This window comes from Hyaena hyaena, unplaced genomic scaffold (assembly GCF_003009895.1).
Source record: "Hyaena hyaena isolate Hyena2069 unplaced genomic scaffold, ASM300989v1 scaffold_101, whole genome shotgun sequence".
Lineage (NCBI taxonomy): Eukaryota > Metazoa > Chordata > Mammalia > Carnivora > Hyaenidae > Hyaena > Hyaena hyaena.
The window spans coordinates 3,185,703-3,213,426 of record NW_024080733.1 but is presented as its reverse complement, the minus strand read 5'-3'; the positions used below and the strand labels follow the sequence as shown (position 1 = coordinate 3,213,426).

Sequence of the window (27,724 nt, the reverse complement as noted above, 5' to 3'; positions counted from 1 at the left end):
TAAACTACCACAAGAAGATTGAATTTATTTTCGTATTTTTTACCAGTAAAACTCATTCACATTATCTTGGCAGGTATGAACCACTTTGAGGTTTCCCTCCCATCCCCATTTCGATTACTGTGGGCGCGATGAATCTAAGCAGATAAGAACAGTCAAATATTCTGGACCCATGGTCACAGCCACCTGCACGGCCTCCTCTAGTGGTATTCTCCTGGGGTGCCGTGGACCCTGAATCTATATAAACACGTGTACTTTGGGTGACCCCAGTTGCTGAGGATTTTAAGTTTCACACATAATAACGATTCAGAAACTTCATGCTGAAAATAAAGAAAAGATACAAATGAATGTCTTATAAAGAAAGGCATCTCAAAGAATCCCAAGGAATGCTGATCTAATGGAGAATTTGGGTGCTTTCTTTCCTTGCTAAATAGTATTTTATGAGACACCAGTCTAATGGATGGGAAAACAAGTTCTTGTAAGTACAGGACTCATAAGGCGGACAAGAGGGGAGGAGATAATGTGGTGGCCTGGACATCAGATGCCTCTGCCCACCCCATGTGGGAGCAGGGAGACACATGGCTAAACAATCAACTAGGAAACTCCACAGGCTCATTCGTTTCTAACACATACATTGTTTTCAGCTTAGATTATTTCAGTGTTGGCCAAGAAACACCATACACAACACACTTATTTTTACATGGTAGGCAATGACGTCTAAGTCTTCCTGTGGCTAATGAGAAATAATGAAAATATATTTCATATGCCTTAATGGCTTTCAGGGTGTTTATATCTTAATAGGTGACATTTTCCCCCGCTGAGTTAGGAAGACAGGTTTCACTCACATTGTGTGATACGAAATATTTATTCTCTCTTCCTGCGTTCCAGTCTGCCTACGACCATCTCCATCCCCTTCACCCAATGGGAAATGACATAGTATCAAGGGAGCCCAATAGGTAAGAGAAGGACTGAGAAAATAATCATAGTAAAAAAAAAAGTGGTAGCAAATAAGGAAGAATCTGGCTTAGAACACGCTCTGCTATTGCCTGGTATTTGCATTAAAATCCAAGTAGGACTTGGAGCTACAAAGTAGAGTTCAGCTAAGCCTTCCTTAGCTCATGCTTTTGTCATGATTATCCTCTCACAACACTTTGCATTGACAAGCCCACAAACCCAACCCAGGGATAGAGTTCCTCACACCCTATCTTTTCCTGGGGCTCTCATTACCTGGAGCTCGAATGTTTGAATGGTGGTTCCTGTCTTGTTATACACAAACTGACCTAGGAAAATTTCTTCTCCCTCACAGTGTTTCAGGACGCCCTGTGAAAGGAAGAACAGACATGGGGAGGGGGGGGCTGTCATGAATGGATGCTCAGTTGAATAAACAGGCTGTTGTCTGTTCAAGTAGTGACAATTTACGAGATCCATGTGGGTGTCTGCCAGGGCACGGTGCTGTGCTAGGCACCAGTGCTGCCCTCTAAACCCAAAAGGTGTTGAACTTGGGGGCTAGTGAAGCAAGAGACAGGTTGACCACAGGGCTGACTGGATGGATAGATAAGTAGATCAATCGATAGAATGATCAATTGATCAATAGATAGATGGTAGATGCATAGACAGATGATAGATAGACTGATCAATAGGTAAATCATGGATAAGTAGAAGATAGATGATCGACAAATCAATAGATGATAAATAAATATCATCTATCTATAGGTAGATAGATCAACCAAAAGGTAGATAATAGATAAGTAGATGATAGATGGTAGATAGATAAATAGATGATAGACGGAGACACGACACCAGAGCAAATCCCAGCATTAAGCTCCGAGCTAATAATTGAATTTGCACTTGGCCTACTTTGAGTAAAATAAACACAAAATGAGTCCCCTATGCTGTCCCAGTGTTTTCCAAAATGAGAGAAATTTAATCCAATTGCCAGGCTTAGACAACCCAAGTAACTCCAAAAAGTAAGATTTTGTTGACTGAAAGGAAATGTTATTTGTACGCTATTTCCCTTGGACTTTTTCCTTCCTTTTCTCCCCTTCAAAATGGAAGTTTGAGAGGAGACAGACTGGTGGAAATTAATTTTGTGAATCTAAACTTCATCATTAGTTTCCCCAAATCATGACAACACAATACACAAAGAGTTCGTTAGTTCAGCTATTTTATAATGAAAATATTAATATTAACTTTATCATAATTTTTTAAACATAAAATTTATAAGTGTAAACACTATACCCAACATGGGATTTGAACCCACAACCTCGAGATCAGGATTGGTACGCTCCCACTGACTGAGCCAGCCAGGCACCGCATTATAATTTTATTAAAAGAATTAGCTACAGCACAAGTAAACAATGCAGCCACAATTATATGTACATACAACTCAAACCTTATACATAGCTGACCCTAGAACAGGGGTTCAACCATGTGGATCCACATATACATGGATATTTTTGATAAATACAGTACAGAACTGTATTTTCTCTTCCTTATGACTTTCTATTTTTTTTTAATGTTCATTTATTTTCAAGAGAGAGCGAGCGAGCAAGCAGGGAAGGATCAGAGAGAGGAGGAAAGACAATCTGAAGTGGCTCTGTACTGACAGCAGAGACTCTGACCCAGGGCTCAAAGTCACAAGCCATGAGATCATGACCTGAGCTGAAGTCAGACCCTCAACTGACTGAGCCCCCCATGTGCCCCCATTATGACTTTCTTAATAACATTTTCCCTTCTCCAGCTCCCTTTATTGGAGGCATACAGCATATACTATATATAACATACAAACTATGTGTTCACTGTTTATGTTATCGGTAAGACTTCTGGTCAACCGTAGGCTATTGGCAGGTAAGTTTTCGGGTGGTCAGACATCACTGCTGGGCGAAGGGTGCCAGCTGTGTTTTCTTTATCCTGTCAAGAGAGGTGTGTGAGTTTTATTGCCACCTCCTTTATCACTGCTTTAATTTCACTGCTTCATAAATGTGCTGATAGAAGAGAAAAATGATGAGAAGTGGTTTTTATCACCTGTAGGGCTACCCATAATTCCTCTGTAATGAGCGACCGAGTGTGCCTCTCTGAGGTGGGGTTCGGATCCGATCAAATCCAACCTGTGTCAGCTGCAGGTGTCAGCAGACAACTCTTGTGGGTGGTGGCAGGGCCTGCGTCAAAAGGGAGCAGCTTCCTTTCTGTCTTGTAGCCCCAGAATCATGGCATTTATAGACGTTCCAGTGGTGCACAAAGCAGGCTGAGCTCGCATGTTTTAACCGCAAGTCCTCTGCCAGATGGGGTCACCAGGGAGTTGGAGAAGGCATTAACTGGGCACCTAGGGGCTTAGCGTCTTTTGGCTCAAGTCATGATCTCACAGTTTGTGAGTTTGAGCCCCACATCTGATAGCACAGAGCCCACTTCAGATCCTCTGTCCCCCTCTCTCTCTCTGCCCCTGACCCACTCACTCTTTCTCTCTTTCTTAAAAATAAACAAACTTAAAAAAAATTTTTTAAGGCTTTAAAAAAATGGCGTAAACCAACAAGGAACACCTGGGAGCAGACACTAAGACAAAAAGTCTGGAGATAGCCAACTGGTGACTGGTGTGGCAGCCTGGAGGTACTGTCATTGCAAGTGCCCAGAAAGGGCAGAGACAGGGCCACAGGGAGGGGGCGGGGCAGGGGACTGTAGTGGGGGAGGGGGGACCATGCACCTGTTCTCCCAGCATGTGGTTGACCACGCTGAAATCTCCACGCAACAAGGTTGTGGGATTCCTTGAGAGTCAACCTAACCCTGCATCACACTGGAGGTTCTGGAAGAGCCCAAGGAGACCATCCACCTAAGAAGCTCACTCGCCAAGTACCGGCAAGGGTGCAGAGTGTTGAGCTAGGTTTTCACCCTTTGTCTCTGAAATGCAACAGACAAGCGTCACCAGCCACGAGAGAAAAACCCCTTTCAACAAATAGAAAAGTGGTGTTGGGATGAAGACAGGAAGGAACAGAAGAAAATACAGCAGAACTAAAATAAATTCCATGAACACCTTCCAAAACCAAAGATCCCACATCCATGAAGGAAGACATTTAGACTCTAAAGACAGGAGTTATTTACAGGAAAAAAAAAGTCTTAGAATAATCAGAACAGCAGAAATGAAGAATTCAACATATGGGTTAAGATATAAGTTGATAAAATCTTTCAGAAGGTGAAGCAAAAAACAAAGAAGGAGAATTGGAGAGAAAATATATTTTTTAAATAATAAGTGATTACGTTGAATCGCCAGGATGCAGAAATGAAGTTCCTGCAGATCGGAGAAGAGGGGACCGAGTGGCCCAGAAGGACATCTTTAAAAAGTAAAATAAAGAAGAAACTTGGAAACTATCTGACATGAAAGAACGTAACAGCAGGATTTTGACACTTCTGAAAAAGAAGTAATGAATGTTTTTGTGATAAGAATATAGAAAAGTAAGCAAATTATTTTTTTAGGTTTATTTATTTTGAAAGAGAGTGAGCAGGGAAGGGGCAGAGAGAGAGAGAGAGAGAGAATCGCAAGCAGGCTCCACACAATCAGTGCAGAGCTCAGCATGGGGCTCGATCCCATGAACCTCCAGATCATGACCTGAGCTGTAACCCAGAATTGGATGCTTCACCAACTGAGCCACCCAGGCGCCCCAAGCAAAGTAAATTAAAACAAGACATTTGTTGTCCTTGGGAACATCAAAACTCTTACACAAAGAAAGTCATCTTCAAATATACGATATGGCTCAACTGAGAAGATCACTGACCCAGTCACAGTGAAAACACTGCATACCAATTGAAAGTAAGAGACACCGTGTAGCAGCATCTTGAACATGAAATGAAGGTTTACCATGTGATCTAGGAATTCCATTTCTCAATGTAGGTCCAAGTGAAAAGAAAATCAATGTGACACGAAGACAAACATCCCCAGCAGCGTTATTCATCACAGTCAAAAAAGTGGAAGCAATCCAAATGCCCAACATCTGATGAATGGATACATAAAACGTGGTCTATCCACCCAGTGAAGTAGTTCGTATTCAACAATTGAAAAAATAAAGTACTGACATGTTATAACACAGGTGATCCTTGAAAACATGTTCCCAAGTGAAAGGAACCATTTGCGAAGGACCACGTATTCCACAATTCCATTTATGTGAATGAAATGTCCAGAATGAGTAGAGTCCTGTAGAGTCCTACAGAGACCACGTAGGTCAGTGGTGGCAGGGAGTGACAGACGGAAGATGAGAGGTGACAGCTCGGAGTGCGAGTTTTCTTTTGGGAGCAACAAAAATGTGCCAGGGGTGCCTGGGTGGCTCAGTTGTTGAGCATCTGACTCTAGATTTCGGCGCAGGTCACAATCTCACTGTTGGTGAGATCGAGCCCCACATCAGGCTCTGGGCTAACAGTGCAGAGCCTGCTTGGGATTCTCTCTCTCTTTCTTTCTCTCTCTCTCTCTGCCTCTCTGCCTTCTTCCCACTTGTGCTCTCAAAATGAATAAACATTTTTTAAACATGTTCTAAAATTGACTGTGGATGGATACTCAACTCTGTGAATATATTATAAGCCACTGAAGTGAACACTTTATATAGTTGAATTGCTCATGTGTGAATTACATCTCAATACACTTGTTGGGTTTTTTTGTTTTTTTGTTTTTTACAAAAAAGTAAGACGTACAAATTTGGGGAGGATGGGAGAGCCATGGAAGAGGCTACTCTTCATTTTTCATCAAAGGATGCCAATAGATTATCAGCAAAACTGAACGATCAAGAAGTAAAAGTAGGGGCACCTGGCAGACTCAGTGGGTGGCGAGTGTGACTCTTGATTTGGGGCTTGGTGATTTCAAGCCCCACATTAGTTGTAGAGATTACTTAAAAAAAAAAAAGGTGGGACACCTGGGTGGCTCAGTCAGTTAAGTGTCCAACTTCGGCTCAGGTCATGATCTTGCAGTTTGTGGGTTCAAGCCCTGTGTCGGGCTCTGTGCTGACAGCCAGCTCAGAGCCTGGAGCCTGTTTCGGATTCTGTGTCTCCCTTCTCTCTCTGACCCTCCCCTGCTCACGCTGTCTCTCTCTCTCTCAGAAATAAATAAAAAACATTTTTTTATAAAAAGGTAATTTAGGGGCACCTAGGTGGCTCAGTCTGTTAACACATCTGATTTCAGCTCAGGTCATGATTTCGCAGTTCATGAGATCAAGCTCTGTATCAGGCTCTGTGCTGACAGTGCGGAGACTGCTTGGGATTCTCTTTCCCCCAACTTGTGCTTTATCTCTCTCTGAAAATAAATAAGTAAACTTAAAAAAAAAAAAAAAGAAGTGATAATAAAAGCAGATATAAAGGCAAGTATCTAAAGGAGTGGCTAAAATTGTTGCAGACAGAAGCTTCCAGAGAGTAGAAACCTGGGGTGGGAGCCCTGATGCAAGAAAAAAAGTGCTGAATTATAAGCATATGAGAATGTTCATTTTTAAATTGTGTGCAGATAGCTTAGACAAAAGTAAAAAAATAGAATTGAGTAATAGAAAGTATCTGGTCCAACCCTCTCGTTGTCGATGGAGAGCAGAGGTCCAGGGAATAAGTAACTCACAGTGATAAAAAACAGTTCCTAGCCACCCCCTCCAATCATAATCCACTCTGAACACAGATTTTGACTGCCTCTCACATAGACGGAAAATTCCTTGGGTGCACTGGAGATGTTTCCTGAGGGAGACACCATCTCGGAGATGTGCTCCATGGTAACAGCAGTGGGTGTGATCTTCCTGGCAAGCTTGATCAGGGCGTGACCCTGGGAACCTGGGAAGGCCCAGCACTTTCCAGGGTGGACATCCGGCTGGAAAGAAAACGTAGAGTTAAATCTCTTGTCTGGTTGTATAAATCCACCACTGCAATATTGGTCAGCAAATCACTATTGACCACAGATCCCGCTTATGCCTGTGACATGCGTCGGACAGGACGCATGTCACATGGGAAAACTGCCAGTATACCTGTGGGTTTGGTTGTTCTTCCGGAGCACATTATGTTTATATCAAACGAAACCCTTTATTTCAGGATTATATATTATATGATTACATAATTTATGATATTTTCTTTTGTTACTCTAATTAGACTGTGCACTGCAGCTAACTGGCATGAGTGGTGGCGGTGTGCTGGTGGGAAAGACAGTGACAATGGTGGTGGTGGTGATGGTGATGGTGGTGGTGATGGTGATGGTGGTGATGGTGGTGGTGGTGGTGGTGATGGTGGTGGTGGTGGTGATGGTGGTGATGGTGGAGGTAGTGATGGTGATGGTGGCGATGATGGTGGTGGTGGTGGTGTTGGAGACGGAGACAGTGGTAGTTGTAAGACAGAAAAATGATGTCTACCATTTTCTAGATCTAGAGTCTGAAATGAGATCCTTACAATGGGTCCTGAAGGTCTTCCTACCTTGGAAACTGACTTTAGGTTTGTAAATTGTGGTTAAGAAGAATCCTACCATCATCTGTTGATGTCTGTCCAGAGCCTTTCAAATTGAGCTCAAATGTTAGTGGAGATCTTATTTGGAAATTTCTCCTGTTACAACTGGACTTTGTAAGAATGCGTTGGCCTGAGCAGCGTGTAGCATGGCACTGGCGCTGAGGGGACAGGCGCCTTGAGCAGGTGTTTGTTCAAAGACTGAAGCTTTCAGTGAAAAGGGTGGTGGGGCACAGAAGCAACTAAAGGAAAACACATGGAAAGTGTGTGTCCTATTTACAAAGTTAAATCAGCTAGTCTACTGATCTTAAAATAATGAAAAACAATAATTAATAAATCATAATTTACTGCTTATACAATAAGAAATAATTGATATAGTCAGATGACTATTGGAATGCAAGGAGATGGGTTCAGGTTCTGTGAAAAGTTCAGAGTGGCCTCCGTTTGGATGTTAATATTTTCATGATAAATAACAGATTCCTCTGAGTCTAGCTTTTACCTGAAGAATAATGTCTGGGGGCATTTCATAGGTTAAGAATTTGATTCCATGCCAGTAAAGTTTTGCTTTATTATTTTTGTAACTTTCAGAGGTCCCAGCTTCAATGATGGAGGCCCCTAAAAAGAAAAAATAATTTAAAAACGAAAACGTTATGCAACTCAAGACACGTCACTTATATTTATTTTATTTTTAAAGGATATTTATTTATTTATATATAAAGAGGGGGGTACAGAGAGAGAGAATCCCAAGCAGGTCCCAAGTCGCCAGGACAGAGCCCAATACTGGGCTCGATACCATGAACCACAAACCACGAGATCATAACCTGAAGTGAAATAAAGAGTCAGACGGCTAACCAACTGAGCCACCCAGGCGCCCGTCATTTATATATATACATATATATATATATTTGTTTATATTTATATTTACATTTATGTATGTATTTAGAAATGTATATATATATATTTAGAAATAACACTCTTTAATGCTTATTTATTTATTTTTGAGAGAGGGAGACAGAATCCCCATCAGGTACCACACTGTCAGCACAGGGCTCGAACACACGAACCATGAGATCATGACTTGAGATGAAACCAAGAGTCGGAAGCTTAACCACCTGAGCCACCCAGGTGCCTCCTGTCATTTGTATTTTAATAATGTTGTTAGAAAAGTATTCCCAGGCAAATTACAAGTAAGTTAAGGTTCACACTCGGGAAGGGGCCAGGAAAGTATGACTTCCCGCTCTCATTACTGCTGAGATGTTCCAACTTTGAGAAAACCATATGTGTTCCGTGTAGTTTCACAAAATTTCTAAAACTGGTATTAACTGAATTCCAGAGCAGTCGATTCAGAGGTGGAAATAATTATGTGCATTTGTGTTTATTACCTAAACAGGCATATGGACCCCCATATTGTCACAGGTCATGTGATGAGACTTTATGTCAGCCCAATCTATTCAATCACAAAAAGCATAAAATCCAACAATGTCGTAAATGTATCAACAAGTTATATTCATAAGAGCAATTCTACAGAGTCACTGAGCTTTAACTTTAACTGAAGAAATACAAAAATCTCCTTACCAAGTGTTATCCTGTCAGGTTATTTCGTTTTAGAAGCAAAATGTAGTTTAGACACAAGAAATGAAGTCAATGCAAATCGCTTCCTCAAGCTGCATCTGGATATCACAATACATGTTAAAAATGCACGTACGTACCTGACTGAACATCCAATTGCCAGTATTTTTTTTGGAGATGGCAGAATCTGAAATAGTTATTGTGCACCTAAGGTTGCCAGATTTAGCAAGCAAAAATACAAGACTTCCAGTTAAATTTGAATTTCAGGTAATTCCCATACAATATTTGGGAGATACTTAAAAGTTAGTTGCTGTTTGCCTGAAATTCACAGTTAACTGGACATCCATTTTTTTATACTAAGCAGGTTTTCTTTTCTTTTAAGATTTTTAAATTTTATTTATTTTGAGAGAGTGAGAGAGCATGCAAGTGGGGAGGAGCAGAGAGAGAAAAAGAGAGAGAGAGAGAATCCCAGGCAGGCTCTGAGACATCTTCACAGAGCCCGACATGGGGTTCCATCTCATAAACTGTGAGATCATGACCTGAGCCAAAACTAAGAGTCAGATGCTTAACCAACTGAGCCACAAAGGCACCCTCGAAGCAGGTTTTCTTGATCAAGTTTTTTAAGATTTGAATTTTAATTAATTTCTATACCCAACAAGGGGCTTGAACTCACAACTCTGAGATCTCACAACCCCAAGATCAAACGTCACTCTACTGACTGAGCCAGCCGGGTGCCCTAAGTATATGTAGGGTTTTTTAAGCAGGTATATGTATTCACTTTTTCACTGACTGATTTTTAAATTTCTAATCAGCTTTATTGAGATAAAACTCACATACTATGTTATTCACCTATTTAAAGAGCACAATTGGGTGGCTTTTAGAATATTCAGAGTTGTACAACCATGACCACAATCAATATTACAACATTTTCAATCAGGGGCATCTGGGTGGCTCAGTTGGTTGAGCTCCCAACTCTTAATTTTGGCTCAGCTCAAGATCTCACAGTTCGTGAGATTGAGCCCCGTGTCAGGTTTTTTGCTGAGAGCACAGAGCCTGCTTGGGATTCTCTCCCTCTCTCTCTGTCCCTCTTCTGCCCCCCAAATAAAGAAATCAACATTTTAAAAAAGAAATCTTTTTTGAACTTAGTCACAAGGATCTTTCTTCTAGAAGTTTTACAGCTTTAAACTTTACATTTAGGTTAGTGGCCCATTTTGAGTTAATTTTTGTAAGGTGTTAAGTAGTGAGTCAAGGTTTGTTTGCCGAAAATGCCTCACTTCCCCAGCACCATTGACTTGCCTTTTCTCCTTTGTCGAAAATCAACTCACCCTCTATGTGAAGGACTATGATTTCACCAAGACCACACTCTCTTAATTACTGTAGCTTTGTAATAAGCCTTAACATCAGAGAGTGTTAATCCTCATACTTGGTTCTTCGTTTTCTTTTTTTTAATATTTATTTTGAGAGAGAGAGAGAGAGCACAAGTGGGAGAAGTGCAGAGAGAGAGAAAGAGAGAGAGTCAGAGGATCTGAAGCATGCTCTGAGCTGACAGCAGAGAGCCCCATGCAGGGCTTGAACTCACAAACCGTGAGACCATGACCTGAGCTGAAGTTGGACGCCTAACCAACTGAGCCTCCCAGGTGCCCCTGTTCTTCCTTTTCAAAACTGTTTTGGGTATTCTAGTTCCTCTGTGATTCCACATACATTTTAGAAACAGCTGATAGATTTCTGTGGACAATTCTGGTGGGATTGAGTCAATAGACCAGTTAGTGAGAATTGCCATCTTAACTGTATTGACCCTTCGAATCCATGCACACCTGTAACTCACCCCTACGAGGGTCGCTTTTCTGGGTTTTTCATTGCCCTCCACAATATGCCTGCTTTTGTTTACTTTTCATCAGACTGTGGTAGTTGCTTTTTATATCTTGTCCAAATCTTGTTGTCGTGTGTAATCAGTTGGGGCAGGGGGATGGGAAGCTGGTGTGGGCCCTCTCCGTCTTGGCCCAACCAGAAGCTGGTATCGTGTCTCATGGTCACATTTATTGAGAAACCATAACCGTTTTCTGCTTGTCATTGTTCTACGTGGGTCATGCCTGGCCTTAGACCTGTCATCATGAAGTTTTCAAAATGGAAGCCATAAATACATTCAATAGAGAAGAAGAAACAAAGCCATAAATACATTCAATAGAGAAGAAAGAAAGCAATACTGAAAAAAAAAAAAAAGGGATTCCATAGTTCACCTTCCCACACTTCAGGGAATTCCGATTCAGGCCAAGTCTAGTCTCTTGCTGTCTTTTTGAACACACTTGCATGCGCGTGTACACACACACACACACACACACACACACACACACCCGTATAATCATTCTGGTCCAAATGCTGTCAACTTCACACAGGATACAAATTTATTGCCCCAGTATAAATCTGGCTTTGTCAGTTGGTAAATATCAGTGTGCCTGCGAGTGCTTTGTATTTTCTGCCTCTTTCTCTCTTTCCGCATTATTCACTGAACACATCCTTTATGGACTATCACAGACAGGTAGAGAATATCAAGGTCCATGTTTCATAGTCTAAGCACGTAGGAATGAATTTTAATTGGAAGACATTTAGAGCACATCCAGTCTTTCACCACGATCATTTAATCACGAATAGTGCTTTTAGATTAGTCGTTAGCAGTCATTGTAGGTTGTAAAGTATAAAATGTTATAGTGATTGTGTCACCTGTACTATTGTCTGCATCCTCGACCTCACTGTGACATGTCAGCTTCCCTCGTGGTCCTGGACGCATGCTAATGAAGACGCGCCCCTTTGCTGTCTCCGAGATTTGCACCCAGAAGACAATCAACTGCGACCTTGGCTATTCTCTTCCTCATTGTTTGGATTTGCTCATTTTTCCTCCTTCTCAAGTTACTGGACAGATAACTATGTTTTCTTAATAAAAGCATATGGAGAATTGAGACACTTGGGAATCGTGAAATTTTTCCAGTTTTTACTCACCTGCTGACTTGAGGGCATAGTCAGCCCTCTGGACTTGGTCTTCTCTTAACTTTTTAAGGATGTAATTCACCAAGTTTGACATTTCCTGTACAAATATTAAAAAGGGGTTTCTTTTAGCAATCGCAGCCAACTGCTTGAGTTTTGACAACTCACTGTGTCGATCTGGACCTACGTGCCATCATCTGCAAAATAATAACAGTGCTGCACACATCCGGGCACTTCCCACAGATTTCTAACCACCTTCACGGCTCTGTGGGATTGCCACCCCTCTGGGCAGCTGACGCATCCAGACACCCTCCGAGTCCCAGCAAGCTTGGACCGAAGGCCCCTTTGCAAGCCCCGAGACCACCTGTCATGCTCTGCAGGGAGGCAGTCCCACGAGGTTGTGTGTGTGACATGCTGTGATCCTGCCCCCCCCCCCCCAATCATTCATGTCTCCTATAGAAACAAAGACTTGAACAGTCTGTAGGTATTTGGGAATCATGGCAGTTTACATAGAGCACATGACTGCTTGTTAGAAAGTACCCATCCTTAGAGTTAAAAGTAGGTTCTTGGTTAAGCAAGAAGACTCTTGAATTCGGCTCAGTTCATGATCTCACAGGTCATGGAATCGAGCCCTATGTCCAGCTCTGTGATCATAACACAGAGCTGGCTTGGGATTCTTTCTCCCTCTCTCTTCCCATCCCCTGTTCTCTTTCTCTCTCTCAAAATAAATAAACTTAAAAAAAATATTGGCTTAATAAGGACATTCTGATCTCAGAGAGCAGAAGCCCCACCCTTCAAGGTGTAACTGACATAAGCCCTGGCCCCAGGGCCATGACAAAATAGGGTCTAGAAGGCAGTAGGTGTCAGGGCAAGCCTTCCATGTGCCTAAGAAAGTAGACATCATTATTTCTCTCTCCCTCTCTCTCTGCCCCTCCCGTGTTTGCACTGTGTCTCTCAAAATAAATAAATAAATAAACTTAAAAATATACGTTTAAAAATGGGGCCACCAGGGGGCTCAGTCAGTTGATTGTCCAACTCTTGACTTTGGCTCAGGTCATGATCTCACAGTGTGTGAGTTTGAGCCCTGTGTCGTGCTCTGTGCTGACAGCGTGGAGCCTGCCTGGTTCTCTCTCTCTCTCTCTCTCTCTCTCTCTCTCTCTGCTCCTTTTTACTCATGCTCTCCTTCTCTTTCTAAAATAAATAAACTTGAAAAACTGTATAATATTTCTATTCACAGACCTAAATCCGGCCCACTTGACCTTATCAGCATCCGACATGGGGCTCGACCCCACCAACTATGACACCATGACCTGAGCTGAAATCGAGAGCCAGACACTAACTGACTGAGCCCCTGGGGCACCCCTGAAATATTTTGCTCTCTAAGTACTTGTGTATAGACATCCAGAGGCTGCCATTTCTGAATGACCTTCTGTTTGTTTTACTGGAAAATAAATCAGAACCAGTTATTTATCTTGGCGGGAAGTCACTCATATGGCAACACCGTCTTCCCTGGGACACAGCAGTGATGAAAAGCTGGGTGTCCCAGGCAAGCTTTCCTGAGGTCGCTGCTGCCGGGGAGAAGGTCAGGGAGCAGGACGCAAGTCGCCTCACAGCCAGCACTCAACTTTTCCGTGCCGAGAATCCACATTGTGACCCTCCAAGCCCCCTCACCTCGTCGCTGGTGCCCATGGGGTCCTGGTCCCCGCCTCCATCAGCGTCCACGCTGTGGTTGTGCAGACCATCCCGTGTGTCTCTAACCAGTGCCTTCAGGGCATCTATTTCTTCAATTAAAAACAGAATTTCTTGGAAGTTATTCTCCAAAGTCTGGCTTTCTTTCCTATAAACAGAGACCCCCGATGTAAAGGGCGGGAGTGGGGGGCTTCCCGTCATCAGCTGGGCTGCGGGTGGGGAGCCAAGAGGAAGAGGTGACAAGACTTTCTGTTGTAGCAGAGACCAAGTCTTGAGAGCGAGCTCAGGGACGCCCGTTTGTCTAAAGCACCGCCTCTCACTACCAATGAAGGGCAAGGACACTCGGGAACCTTCTGGAGGGCGGCTCTACAAAGGGAGCTGGGGCTCATCCAACCCTGCATGTCCCTCCCTCAGGGCTCTGCCTGCCTGCACTTGGGCTCTCTCTCTTTCTCAAAATAAACCAACTTTTTAAAAAAGAATGACCCACAGAAGTGGGAATAATTTTAATTTTACAGTTTTACAAAAGCATTCCACTGCTCAAGTCCCACTGGAAAGCCCCGCATGGTGGAAAATCTCACTCACTTTATTTTTTTTAATATTTTTTATTTATTTCTAGGAGAGAGAGAGAGAGAGAGAGAGCGTGAGCAGGGGAGGGTCAGAGAGAGAGGGAGACACAGACTGAAACAGCCTCCAGGCTCTGAGCTGGCAGTCAGCACAGAGCCCGACGCGGGGCCCGAACCCACGAACCGCGAGATCATGACCTGAGCTGAAGTCAGACGCTTAACCGACTGAGCCCCCCAGGCGCCCCTCACTCACTTTAAAAGCTCCAGTTGCTCCTTTGGCATTTGAAGTCTGGCCTGGAAAAAACCAAACAAACAAACAAGCAAACCGAAATCAGTCCCAAACCTGCCTGTCCAAGTAGAGTCCATTGTCTTATTCCTAAAGCGGGGGGAAGTCACACCTGCACCCCGACGTACACTCATGACAGGTGGGACGCTGGGTGTTCTCTGAGACACCTGTGTCCCTTCCAGCCTTTCCTGTGAATGGTCACGTTCGGGGGAGATGATCTGAAAGTGAGGAGTCTGTCGTCTGGGCCTCCGAGGGGCTGTCCCTGAGGACACGGAGGCAGGAGGCCTGGGGGGCGAGAAAGAGGCAGGGAGGGGGCAGAGCGAGGAGGAGGTGGGAGGGCGGGGGCAGAGGCCATGCTGCGGCCTCGGGCTGGCCTTGTCAGCGGTGAGGGCACCCCCTTCTACAGGAGGGACGCGGTCATCGGTCATCGGTCGTCGCAGGATTCCATTAGCAGTAGCCTCAGGAGAAGCGTGGACATCCCTCTAGGCTGACAGGTGTCTGAACAGGACCATCCCCTGCTTGCACGGGTGACGCCCAGAATGGCCAGGGCTCGCACGCAGGGCCCGAGGGAGGCGTCCCCGGAGAGGTGGGCACGGCCACGGGGAAAGCAGGCCTCCGTGCGGGCCGCAGCGCACCCAGCCTCTCTGCCTGGGCGCCGGGTCCTCTGGGTCCCCAGCCGCTCGGCCGCGTGACTTCCAGGACCTCCTACAAGTGGCTGCAACCCCAGTAGCCTCCAACGGTAGAGAGGTGCTCTCTTGACCTCAGAGGCAAGAAGTCAGATGAAGGTGCCGCAGGGCCGTTCTCCCCTCTGACGCCGGGCAGGAGCGACCTTCTGCCTCCTGTTCCCTCTGAGGTCTGGTGGCTCCTGGTTCCCCGGCGCGGGGCTGCTGCGCCCAGTCTCTTCCCGGCACCCAGACCTTTTCCGCCAGGTGCCTCTTCGAGTCAAGGAAGCGTCCACAGCAAAGTGGAGGCTGGGATGTGCAGGGCATGGTCAAGGGCAGTGTAACTGACCACAGAGGCCTCTCTGAGGAGCGGACGCTGGGCTGAGCTGGGAAGTCAGACAGGAGACTCGCCTGCAAGATCTGGGGCAGAACACTGCAGGCAAAGTCCTTCTCCAGAGAAACAGAATTTCTTCCTCTTTTTCCTCTTAACACCTTCAACTGATTGGGTGCGGCCCACCCACGTAATGGAGGATCATTTGCTTTTACTGAAAGCCTATCAGTTTCATGTTAATTGCATCAAAAAAACCACCTTCACAGCCCCATCTAGACTAGTGTTTGGACACACATCTGGGCATATATCCTGGTGAAGCTGGCCCATAGAATCAGCCATCAAAACAGGAGCTCACCCCAAATTGACACTAACCTGTGGCCTCTGTTGGCCATGCTGAATTCTCATCTCTGTTCTCTTGATAATGACCTGACTATCTGGCCCCAGCTCCTATGGGCCAGGGTCCTGGTCTTTTTTTTTTTTTTTTTTAATGTTTATTATTTATTTTTGAGACAGAGAGACAGAGTGAGAGCAGGGGAGGGGCAGAGAGAGAGGGAGACAGAATGTGAAGCAGCTCCAGGCTCTGAGCTGTCAGCACAGAGCTCAATGCAGGGCTCGAACCCACCAACTGTGAGATCATGACCTGAGCCGAAGCCAGAAGCTTAACCCACTGGCCCATGGGGACCAGGGGTCCTGGTCTTTGATGTGAGCACCCTCAGGCTGGCCTTCCTTGGGGGGTTTCCTTGTGCTCTTCTTTCATCCAGGCTCCAGCACCCACTATACACACATCCTCAGTGTACGCAGAGAGGTAGCTTCCGTGCAACTGGGAGCGATTCCAGGTTTCAGCCTGTGACCTGCCCAGGGACCGACCCTCACAGGCTTGCAATGCAGTGGGGACCCAACAGCACCGTCTCCCTGTGTAGGGACCCCACACGACCACACTGGACTCCAGTGGCTTGCTGGCTGAGCTGGGAAACGGGACCTCCAGGAAAGTGGCCGCGAAGTCAGGTGCAAGGTCACTGACAGGGTGGTGTCCATCCGTCGGTCTGGCTTTCCTTCCGCGGAGCCGTGGCTGACGCGGCACCTGCCATTCTTCTCTGCTCTGGTCTTTGGAGGCTGGTGCGCGGGGTGGGCAAGACCTGGTCTGGAATGCCGGGGAGGCCGAGGCGGTGGGCCAGAGAGGGGACACCGGTGTCTGGCCTCAGTCTGAGCCCGCTGCACTCAACCTGGCTTTGGGACAAAGGGGAGCGTCGGGCAGTTGTCAACACTATTGGCCATTTTCTATGCCCTGGTGCTTCTCCTGAGCTGTCTGAGTTCAGGTGTCATAACAGAACACCCTGGACACTGGAGGTTTGAGAACAATGGACACTGATTTCTCACAATCCTGGAGGCTGGGCGTCTGAGTTCAAGGCCGGCTGACTGAGTGTCTGGTGAGAACTGCTTCCTGGTTCTTGGTCAGCGTCTCCTTACTGTGTCCTCACATGGTGGAATGAGAGTTGGGGAGCTGTCTGGGGTCTCTTCCATAGGAGCATGTGAGGTTCCCCCCTATGACCTCTCCCAAAGTCCCCTCCTCCACACATCTGGGGCTTGGGTACCAACTGGGGTGACAAGACATCCAGTCTGACATTCTGACCCGGCACCCCAAATTAACGCCCTTTGCGCGTGCAAAATACTTCCATTGTGTCCCAATAGCCTCCAAAGTCTTAGCTCATTCCAGCCAACTGAAAAGTCTAAAGGTCTAGGTGAGACCCTAGAAGCAGACTCCCCTCTGGCTGTGAGGCTGTGGGATCAAACACGTTCTATGCAGAACACAGTGACAGGACAGGCACAGAATAGTCACTGTCACCGGATTACGGAGAAAAAGGGCGGACAAAAGTTCGCAATCCTTCAGTCTATGGCAAGAGCTTGCAGGGCTCAGAGTCTGGGGAGAATTTGTAGGGTTTTAGCCAGAAAGCCACTTAATAGAACGCTGATCCCTATGTTACTTCTATTAGATAGTCCCATGCAAAACACATGGTATCTTTGTTGGCATGTGAATATCCAATGGGGGCTTATGAAGTTTGAAACGAGTGACATACACAATGACTTAACACAACATCACCTGGTAATTAGAAAGTCTTGAACTGTATTCTGCCATTATAGCATAAATGTGACTGGATCTCTGAGGAAACTCTGTTTCTTGAAGCCACATGTGATTCCCAAGCCCTGTTAAGGAAAATACCAGCTCCGATTAAAGAGTCTGTCTGCAAACATTTATGATGCTTTGCATGTATCTATAGGGATTTCTCTAAGCACAAAGGATACATACAATGTGAAAAAGAATATTGGGGGCTCCTGGGTGGGTCAGTCGCTTCAGCGTCCAGCTCTTCATTTGGGCTCAGGTCATGATCTCACAGCTCATGAAATCGAGCCCTGAGTCCGGCTCTGTGCTGAAAGTAAGGAGCCTGCTTGCAATTCTCTTTCCCTCTCTCATTGCCCCTCCCTTGCTCGTGTGTGTGTGCTCTCTCTCTCTCTCTCTCACGCACACACAAATAAATAAACATTTTATTTTTATTTTTTTTTATTTTTTATTTTTTTTAATTTCTAGGAGAGAGACAGCGTGAGCAGGGGAGGGTCAGAGAGAGAGGGAGTCACAGACTCTGAAACAGGCTCCAGGCTCTGAGCCGGCAGTCAGCACAGAGCCCGACACAGGGCCCGAACCCACGAACCACGAGATCATGACCTAAGCGAAAGTCGGACGCTTAACCGACTAAGCCACCCAGGCGCCCCCAAAAATAAACATTTTAAAAAATATAAAGAATATCAGATACTTGGGTGAGAGTATGGAAAGTGGCAATATTGGGTGCTTAACAAAACCAATTCTCCATAGAAATGCTCAGATACTGGCAAAGACGAACAGGACCAACCATTTTTGGACTCCAAAATCTAATCCCAAACTTAATGCAACCAGGGGACTGGAGAAAAGAGCAGATTATTTTCCACTCCCCTGCCTGCCTACTGCCATTCCCCAGTGCGGTGGTGGCTGGGGGGGGGGGGGGGGGGGGGGGGGGGGGGGGGGGGGGGGGGGGGGGGGGGGGGGGGGGGGGGGCAGGGGGCCGGAGCTTGTTGGAACCCGGTGGGGTTGGATAATACACATTTGTTCTTAAACTACCTTGAAGGTAAGTTTTGACCTGCCTGGCATGCCTGCTCCCTCAGGCTAGAAGGGGTTTCTGGTAGGCTGTGATATCTGCTAAAAGATTTAAGGACATAAACTGGCCTCGCCCACCTGGGCGAGGGACGGTGAAGGGGGCATATGCAGACAGACCCAAAAGCATGGGAGGGAGAAGTGAGAGGAGGGAGTCTCTTGTGGGAATAAGGGCTTGGAAGGGAAAAGGGAATGCGCTGTGCATGCCCAGTGCTGGATGCATGCTTGGGAGAGATTGCAGAGACATTCCCACGTAGGAGAGATTGCAGAGACGATCCCAGGCTTGCACCTCAGGGTGGCCCTGTGGGCTCTGTGTGAGCAGGAGGTGACGGCTAAGGCAGAGGTGGGGGGGGTCAGTAGAGCCCTGAGAGAGTGCCCCAGCTTAGCCCTGTGACAGTGCTCCAGCTTACAGCCACAGGATACATCTCATGCTGTCTCTCAATGACTCTGGGAAATGTGTCAGGGCGCTCGTTGGCCCCTGAGATACCAAACAGTGACCATCGCTAAGCTGATGGCTATGACCCTCAACAAGGAATAACAGCAATCCCTGAGAAGGGGGCAAGTCTCACTTCCTGAGTTACCACATTAAAATTAAAAGCGCTTGGGTGGCTTAGTCAGTTGAATGTCCAACTCGACTTCAGCTCAGGTCATGACTTCACAGCTTCACAGCTTCTCAGTTTGAGAGTTCGAGCCCCATCAGGCTCTGTGCTGATAGCCTGGAACCTGCTTGGGATTGTCTCTCTCTCCCTCTCTCTCTGCCCCTTCCCTGATATTGGGTGTGCAAGAACTCTCTCTGTCTCTCAAAACAAATAAATAAAAAATAAAAATAATAGAATATTGAAATGCCCAGTTTCCAACACAAAACTACAGGGCACATAAAGAAACAGGCAAGTCAGGCCTTAATGGGAAAAAAATGACCGAAGCCATCTCTGATAGCCAAGTAGCTATCAATTTATGCTGTATTGCCATGGATTTAGAACATTAGGTGTAATCTCCATGGTAACCACTAAGAAAGTATCTAAAAAATGTACACAAAATGAAATGAGGATCAAAACAGTATAGTACAGAGGTGCCTGGGTGGCTCAGTCTGTTAAGCGTCCAACTCCTGATCTCACAGCTCAAGTCTTGATCTCAGGGTCGAGCTCAAACCTCATGTTGGGCTCTGTGCTGGATGTGAAGCCTACTTAACACACACACACACACACCAGTCCATTACAAAAAATCAATTAAACGCAGAAGGCAATAACGGATGAAATGAGGAACAAGAAAGGTATAAGATACAGAGAAAAAACTATGAAAATGGTTGAGGTCCTCCTTTATCAGTAATTACTTTACATGTAAATGGATTAAACTCTCCAGTCAAAAGTCAGAGATTGGCAAAACAGATTTAAAAACATGATCCAACGCTATACTGCTTACAAGAGATTCATTCTACAACCCAAACTGAAAACTATAAAATATTGCTAGAAGAAATTAACAAACATATAAATAAGTGGAAAGACAACCATGTTTTTGGATCTGAACACTTCCTATTGGTTTTTTTTTTTAATGTTTTTATTTATTTCTAGGAGAGAGAGAGACAGCGTGAGCAGGGGAGGGTCAGAGAGAGAGAGAGGGAGTCACAGACTGAAACAGGCTCCAGGCTCTGAGCTGGCAGTCAGCACAGAGCCTGACGCGGGGCTCAAACCCACGAACCACGAGATCATGACCTGAGCGAAAGTCGGACGCTTAACTGACTAAGCCACCCAGGCACCCCGGAACACTTCCTATTGTTAAGGGGTGCCTGGGGGAGCTCAGTCAGTTGAGTATCCAACTCTTGGTTTCAGCTCAGGCCATGATCTCACAGTTCGTGGGTTTGAGACACATGTCGGGCTCTGAGCTGACAGCATGGAGCCTGCTTGGGATTCTCTCTCTCTGTCTGCCCCTCCCCTGCTCAAGCTCTCTCTCTCTGAAAAAGACACTATGTAAAAGGCAAAAGGACAATTTAGAGAATGAAGGGAAATATTTGCAAACCATATATCTGAGAAGGGTCTAGTATCCAGAATATATAAAGAACACTTACAACTCAACAACCAAGGGGCAAAGAACCCAATCACAAAACTGGCCAAGGACCTGAGTAGACATCTCTCCGAAGAAGATGTATGGATGGCAAAGAAGCACATGAAAAGGCATCGTTAGTCATTAAGGAAATAGAAACCAAAACTACAATGAGTCAGCACTTTACGTCCATGAGGATGGCTTTGCTCCAGAAACCGGAGAACACCAGTGTTGGTGAGGATGTGGGAGGGGCAGGACCGCCATGCCCCCCAGTGTCACCACCTGCTGTAGAAAACAGTTAGGCAGTGACTCCCTAGCAAGTTACCTGGATGCAAACATCCTCAAACAAGGATCCAGATAAGGACACGTGCACGTGTGTTCAGAGCAGCACTGCTCACAACAGCTAGAAGGTGACACAATCCTGGCCCACTAATAGTGACTAGACTGCCGTCTATCCCCAGGAGGGAATATGATTCAGCCACAAAAAGGAATGAAATACTGACATGTCCACAACGTGGATGAACCTCAAAAACAGGTTTAATGACAGAAGCCAGACAGAAAGGTCACACGTTGTGCGATTCTGTTTCTATTCAGAACGCATAAATCCATGGACACAGAAAGCAGAGTGGTGTTGCCGGGGCCGGGGTGGGAAAGTGGGGGGCAGGTGATTATTGGGCATGGGGTTTACTTTTGGGGTGATGAAAATGTCCACAAACTAGGGGTGGTGGCCGCACAGCCCTGAGAGCGTCCCTGAACTACTCGCATTACGATGGTTAATTTCACTTCCAGAGGATTTCACCTCCATTAAGAGAAAGAGAACCCGGGTCGGCTAAGTCCCAGAAACCACTTACAACTGTGGTGTCTAAAACGCGTCTGGCCCGATTGTGGGCTAGCTGCAAGGCTGCCATGGGGGAAATCCAAAGCAGCAGCTGGATTTCAATGCGTGGATTTCGATCTCAAAGGATGTCACAAGAATGTGGGGTACAATTTCCCAGATGCGGAAAACCCTGAGCACAGATATCTCTGCTGCCCGCACTGAGCACTGGTGACACATCCCTGCGCGTGGTCTGGGGTAGTGCCTGGGGAAATGTCACCCACACCCCACGGCAGCGAGGTGGGGACGGCCAGCTGAGGGAACGGCTCCAGGGCAGCAGTGATGGGGACAAGACAGCTGAAAGCGACAAAGCTTCCAGGGTGTGGTTTCCAGAAGAACCAGAACATTCAGGGTCTAGTCTAGAGGGCTCTGGGGAGCTGGGCAGGGCACAGCGGGTGCACGGGGATGCAACCAAGAGAAGGAGCTTGGACCTTGGGCAGGTGCAACGTCAGGACAGCCCAGCTGTCCAGGAAGCCACATGCAATGATGACAAAATGGCACCCAGCATCCTGCCATGTTCTAGGAAAGCAATCCCGGCAATGACTGGGTTGGAGCCTTGATTTTCTGGTGCTTCAGGTTGTCCATCTAAGAGCAATTTTCCAGTGCTCTGGGGTTGTCACATGTGAGAGCCTCGGTTTGAAAGCTGCATACCGCACGTTCGGCCATTTCTTCGATCCTGGGATGAGGGCAGTCTTTGTTGCATGTTTATCGGCGGCATTTACGTACTTCCAGGGCTTTCTGTGGCATTTCCTTACAAACACAAGTCATTCCATGGAAGACACCCTCCTCCTCTTCCCCCCCTCCCCCGCCCCATCCCCAGAAACATCCTGGCTTTCAGGATGGTTGCTTAGTGAGACTTACCTATAAGAAGAAGAGTCACTACGGACATCGTGCTTATGACGATCTTCCGTGACTGGCTTAACCTAGAAAGGAGAAAAGCAAACAGAACTTGTCGGTAGAGCACCGTTAATCTGTAATTCGAACTCGAAACTAATCACAACAACCAAGGCCACAAAGGTGCTTGTTCTAGGTTGAGTCTTGCTAATTAATTCATTTCCTAATCCGGTCTCAGGAATTGAGGGGTAACAAATTTCCGGGATGGTATATCCACAGACTGGAACAGACATCCACGTCCCTCACTTTCACACACATTACGGTTACACCGGTTTTTCCATCTTGTGTACATCCAGGCCTTTCCATGTGTCTAGATGCTAATACAGAAGAAAGCAGAAAGGGTTATCCGTGTCATCTGGACGTAGAAGGAGAAAAGGTTAGAGTCCAATTTTGTGGAAAGGAGGTATTAAGCGAAAGAAATGTGACAATTAACAACTGTCTGACTGGGGTTCCTGGGTGGGTCAGCCGGCTGGGCATCTTACTTCGGTTCAGGTCATGATCTCATGGTTCCTGAGTTTGAGCCCCCTGTAGGGCTCTGTGCTGCCAGCTCGGAGCCTGGAGCCTGGAGCCTGGAGCCTGGAGCCTGCTTTGGATTCTGTGTCTCCCTCTCTCTCTCCCCTTCCCCTGCTCAGGCTCTGAGCCAAGATCAAGAGTCAGACGCTCAAACGACTGAGCCACCTGGGAGCCCCTGGTTCATCCTTTTAAAGCGACAGCTTCTTGTTCACAATCCTCATCCCCAGTTGGCTGTAACAAATCAAAGTACTCTTGACGTAGCACGAATACAGCATCCCACAGGAAGTCCCGTGATCGAGAGAAACCTACAGAGGAGACCGTTTGGAAATGACTTTCTCTGAAAAGGAGAAGTGCTTTGCTGGGTTATTTTCCAAGTAAACAGAGCACGCCTGGTACATGGGATGTCGAACGTAAGACCTCATGGGGGCGCCTGGGTGGCTCAGTCGGTTGAGCGTCCGACTTCGGCTCAGGTCACGATCTCACGGTTCGTGGGTTCAAGCCCTGCGTTGGGTTCTGTGCTGACAGCTCGTTGCCTGGAGCTGCTTCAGATTCTGTGTCTCCCTCTCTCTCTGACCCTCCCCTGCTCTCTCTCTCTCTCTCTCTCAGAAATAAATAAAACATTAATAATTTTTTCTAAAAAAATAAAAAAAAATAACGTAAGACCTCGTGGAAATGGTTCTGCGAAGGGACATACCCATTGGAGTCAGGGTCTCTGTGCTCGGGGAGCACACCGCTGAGTCTACCGTGGCCGCTGCCTTCTTCAGAATGACCTCTAAAAATCCTGGCCCCCCTTCTCAGCTTTGGTCTTCCGCTCATTTCCCCCCACGAGGTAGCAAGGAGCCGGGAGAAGGAAGGATGGCATTCACTTGCTCTTTTCTATTTTACGGAAAGCATGACTCTCTGGAGAGGGTTTCGCTTTCATTTTCCTGTCTTACGTCTCCGCTCTTTCTCCTTGGAGGGGGAAACTGTGACTGAGCAAATGTAGAAGTGCTGAGGACTCTCCTGTTACATCACCTTCTATGACACATCATAATGGCATAATGCACCTGCAGCCACACCCCACCCGCCACCGCGCGGCCCTGGCCGGTCGCTTCCCTGCTTGGTTCCAACACCTTCCGAACAGCCCGTGTCGTGCGAAGGTCCCCCGGACCCTCCTCTCTGCCGTCACAAATCAGGGCTGCTGTGTTTGCTTCAGGAGTTTTCCCCAAGTGAAATACCGCAAATACGATGGGAGACCCCAAAATATCACTCCCCACTCTCACGCTCCTCCTTGCCTTCCCACAGGGCACCACGGTCTGGAAATTGATATGTGCAATTCCCATTAGTGTTAAAAATTTTATCACACAAATATGTATCCTTAAATAACTTAACATTGTGGGTATGGCTCTAGCTTAAATGGCCCTTCTCAGTTTTCTTTCTTTCTTTCTGTTTTTTAATGTTTATTTGTTTTAGAGAGAGAGAGAGAATACAAGCAGGGGACGAGCAGAGAGAGAGGAGAGAGAGAGGATCCCAAGCAGTCTCTATGCTGACAGTGTAGAGCCCAATGTGGGGCCCAGACTTAAGAAACACGAGATCATGGCCTGACAATAATCCCAGTAAGCCCATTCCTGACCTGATCACCTCCCCTAGGCCCTCCCCCCCCCCCCCCCAGATAACACAACACCAGGTGTTAGGTTCAACCTAGGAAGTTGGGTGCAAGGTCAGGGTGGAACATGACACACACTTGGTCTTCACTGTCCTGCCCATTGATGCCAATATCTTCATCACCCTCCGTTATGACCCTTCTCAACTAGGAACAAACCACCAGGCACATGCGTTGGAAATCTTGCATGTACAGCCGGCAAACTGATGTATTTCTTAGAATGACTAGGGCCCATTCCACCCCCCGGAATAAGGCAAGGAAGCAGAATACTACATTACTATTAAAAAAAATTGACCTCATTTTGGGATACAAAAGAAAGCCCTACAACTCTGTTCTAAACACTGGTTTCTGATAGATTATATAATAATACAACTTGGGGCGCCTGGGAGGCTCAGTCGGTTGAGCGTCCAACTTCGGCTCAGGTCATGATCTCACAGTTCGTGGGTTCGAGCCCCATGTCGGGCTCTGTGCTGACAGCTCAGAGCTGGAGCCTGCTTTGGATTCTGTGTCTCCCTCTTTCTCTGCCCCTCCCCAGCTCACAGTGTCTCCATCTCTCAAAAAATGAATAAAAATGTTGAAAAAAAATACAACTAAAATAATAAATCATGTATTTATTATTTCTCCAATACAAGTTATTGATTTTGCATTTCTTCCAAACAATAAAATTACCTTGGCCTTGTTTTTTTTTCTTTAACGTTTATTTATTTTGAGAGAGAGAGCAAACGAGGCAGGGAGAGAGAGAGAGAGAAAGAGAGAGAGCACTCACATGCACACACACAAGCAGGGGAGGGACAGAAAGAGAGGGAGACAGAAGTCCCAAGCAGGCTCCATGCTGAGCTCACAAATTGACCTGAGCATAAATCAAGAGTCAGATGCTTAACTGACTGAGCCACCCAGGCGCCCAACCTTGGCCTTGTGCACAAATTGTATTATAGCGATTTAATTTAGAACAAGCTAAACTCTTCTGTCACTTAAGTATATTTTGTGTTCATTCTTTATTACTTTTCCAAAATTTTTCCTGTTATGCCTCAATCTTAAGCAAGGTATCTTACTTAAATCCATTTTAAAATGTGAAATTTTTCCATCAAAAGAAAGAAAGAAAGAAAGAAAAGGCCATTATCACTTTAACACATACTACAGGGCACCCTAGAGGGTGCTGATGGGGTCACAGAGAAATCCTGCCCCCCTCTGTGCCCACAGAGAGGACAATCTGGCTAGGTAAAACCCCAAATTGCTATGTAATATTGAAACACTGAAATCTTCGTCAAAAAAAAAAAAAAAGAGTTTGTCTTTAAATGATTTTAGATTATTATTAAAAAAACAAAACCCAGGGCACCTGGGCAACTCTGTCAGTTAAGCCTCTAGTTTTGGCTCAGATGATGATCTCGTGGTTCACGAGTTCGAGCCCCGCGTCGGGCTCTGTGCTGACACCTCAGAGCCTGGACCCCCTTCAGATTCCGTGTCTCCCTCTCTCTCTGCCCCTCCCCTGCTCATGCTCTGTCTCTCAAAAATGAAGAAATACACTTTAAAAAACCCCACAACACACAACCCACACACAATTTAGAAATCTCTCCTATTAGTGAAACCCTGGTATAAAGATTATGCCACCTGGCCGAAAGATGGTGGATGGAGTCCCCGGGTGGTTGCGGGGGGCGGGGGGGTGATGTCTGGGGAAAGGAATTGAAACCAAGCCTTATAGCTGCTCGAGGTTGGAATATGTAACAAGGACGGGCAAAAGCAGAAACGGAAGTGTGTCCTGGGAGTTGAAATAAATCAGTTTCAGGGAACCACAGGGGTAGACGATGAAAGACTGGACAGGCAGGACGCATTCAAGGGCTTTGAGGAAGCAGAATTTGTACTCAAATGCACTTTTTTCTTTTCAAAATATTCATATGCAGGAGCTATCTATAAAGATATATCGAGAATAAGATGCCTATATACGATACATAGTATAGGTGATAGTAAGATGCATGTGATAAACATAGACATCTACATATATAGGCGTATAAGATACACATGATATACATTTTATCTGAACACCTACTAATAAAACTGTATAAAATGTGCGTAAAGTGGGACTGTGTGGGAGGAGATTTGGATTCTCGTGAACACTCAGAGCCGGTGTGTGACAGAAAGCCTGCGTGTGATAAAATGTAGGAAATGAAGGCACTGAGACACTGTCATTCTAAGCAGATCATCCTGGGGCATGTTTTCCGTTGCACTGCACCTGCCTAGGTTCTTACTTGATCTGACATCTGCAAACACTGGTTTCCAGCACACTCCAGAAGAGGAGCCTTGCTGCTTAGGGAATGATGACTCTTCCTTGTTATTCAAATTACGATTTCCGTTCACAAGGAACTCCAGGAAGTTCTGCTCTCTTCTATTAACCGGGTTCTGAAACCCATACTGGTAGTCAGGACCCCTGCAGTTACTAGGATCAACTATTATTTACTTACTTATCTATCCATTAGTTATTTTTTTAAGTTTTTACACTTATGTTTTTTTTTTCTTTTGCTCTTTAATGTTAATTTTTGAGAGAAAGAGAGAGAGAGAGACGGGGTGGGGGACAACGAGAGAGGGAGACACAGAATCCAAGCAGCCTCTAGTCTCTGAGATGTCAGCACAGAGCCCAATATGGGACTCAAACTCACGAACCCGCGAGACCATGACCTGAGTTGAAGTCAGATGCTTCACCGCCTGAGACCTCTGGCACCCCTATTTTTTAAATTTGAAAAATTTTAATTCCAGTGCAGTTAACAGACAGTATTGAATTCGCTTCAGGCTTAGTATGATCAACTGTTCTCAAAAACAACCTTCTCTTGACCCCACAATCCCCTAGGCACACAGTGCGGTGACTTAAGTAAAAGGAGGTCCCTGTCATCCTTGGTCTCTGAGCACAGTGGAGCAAACATTTGGCAATGCAACGCCAAGTCTGGATTACCTGCATGACCAGGCGGGCTGCACACCCTGAAAATTCATCACAACATTACCTGAGAGCCCGTGAACCTCAGTCAGGGTTCGTTCAGGTCACAGGAAATTACCTTGTTGCCACCGGGTCATTCCCAGCCCC

The 27,724-nt window shown here is 46.0% G+C and overlaps 1 protein-coding gene across 2 annotated transcripts; it reads right to left on the bottom strand.

Moving 5' to 3' along the window:
- SUN3 (Sad1 and UNC84 domain containing 3) lies at nt 1–23,980 on the bottom strand. 2 transcript variants are annotated; one of them, XM_039235707.1, is made up of 10 exons: nt 23,707–23,980; nt 22,467–22,528; nt 17,612–17,715; nt 14,488–14,528; nt 13,654–13,819; nt 11,998–12,082; nt 7,934–8,049; nt 6,647–6,814; nt 1,225–1,317; nt 1–317 (listed from the first exon to the last, which is right to left on the bottom strand). In XM_039235707.1, exons 1-10 carry the CDS (start codon nt 23,826–23,828, stop codon nt 198–200), a joined length of 1,077 nt encoding a protein of 358 aa, XP_039091638.1. In that variant the 5' UTR covers nt 23,829–23,980; the 3' UTR covers nt 1–197. The 2 variants fall into 2 exon arrangements, with proteins under 2 accessions (XP_039091638.1, XP_039091639.1); XM_039235708.1 differs by lacking the exon at nt 1–317 and having other exon boundaries at nt 1,254–1,317; nt 6,572–6,814.
- Between the last annotated feature and the right edge of the window lie 3,744 nt (nt 23,981–27,724).

What these genes read in the sequence shown, in the direction of transcription:
- SUN3 (XM_039235707.1), bottom strand. Translation starts at nt 23,828, where the DNA reads ATGAGCGGAAGACCAAAGCTGAGAAGGGGGGCCAGGATTTTTAGAGGT. An exon ending in CAAGACTTTCTAATTACCAG is followed by an intron (nt 14,529 to 17,611) that starts GTGATGTTGTGT and finishes GGTTTTTTCCAG; the next exon opens with GCCAGACTTCAAATGCCAAA. An exon ending in CCCCAGACATTATTCTTCAG is followed by an intron (nt 6,815 to 7,933) that starts GTAAAAGCTAGA and finishes TTTTCTTTCCAG; the next exon opens with CCGGATGTCCACCCTGGAAA.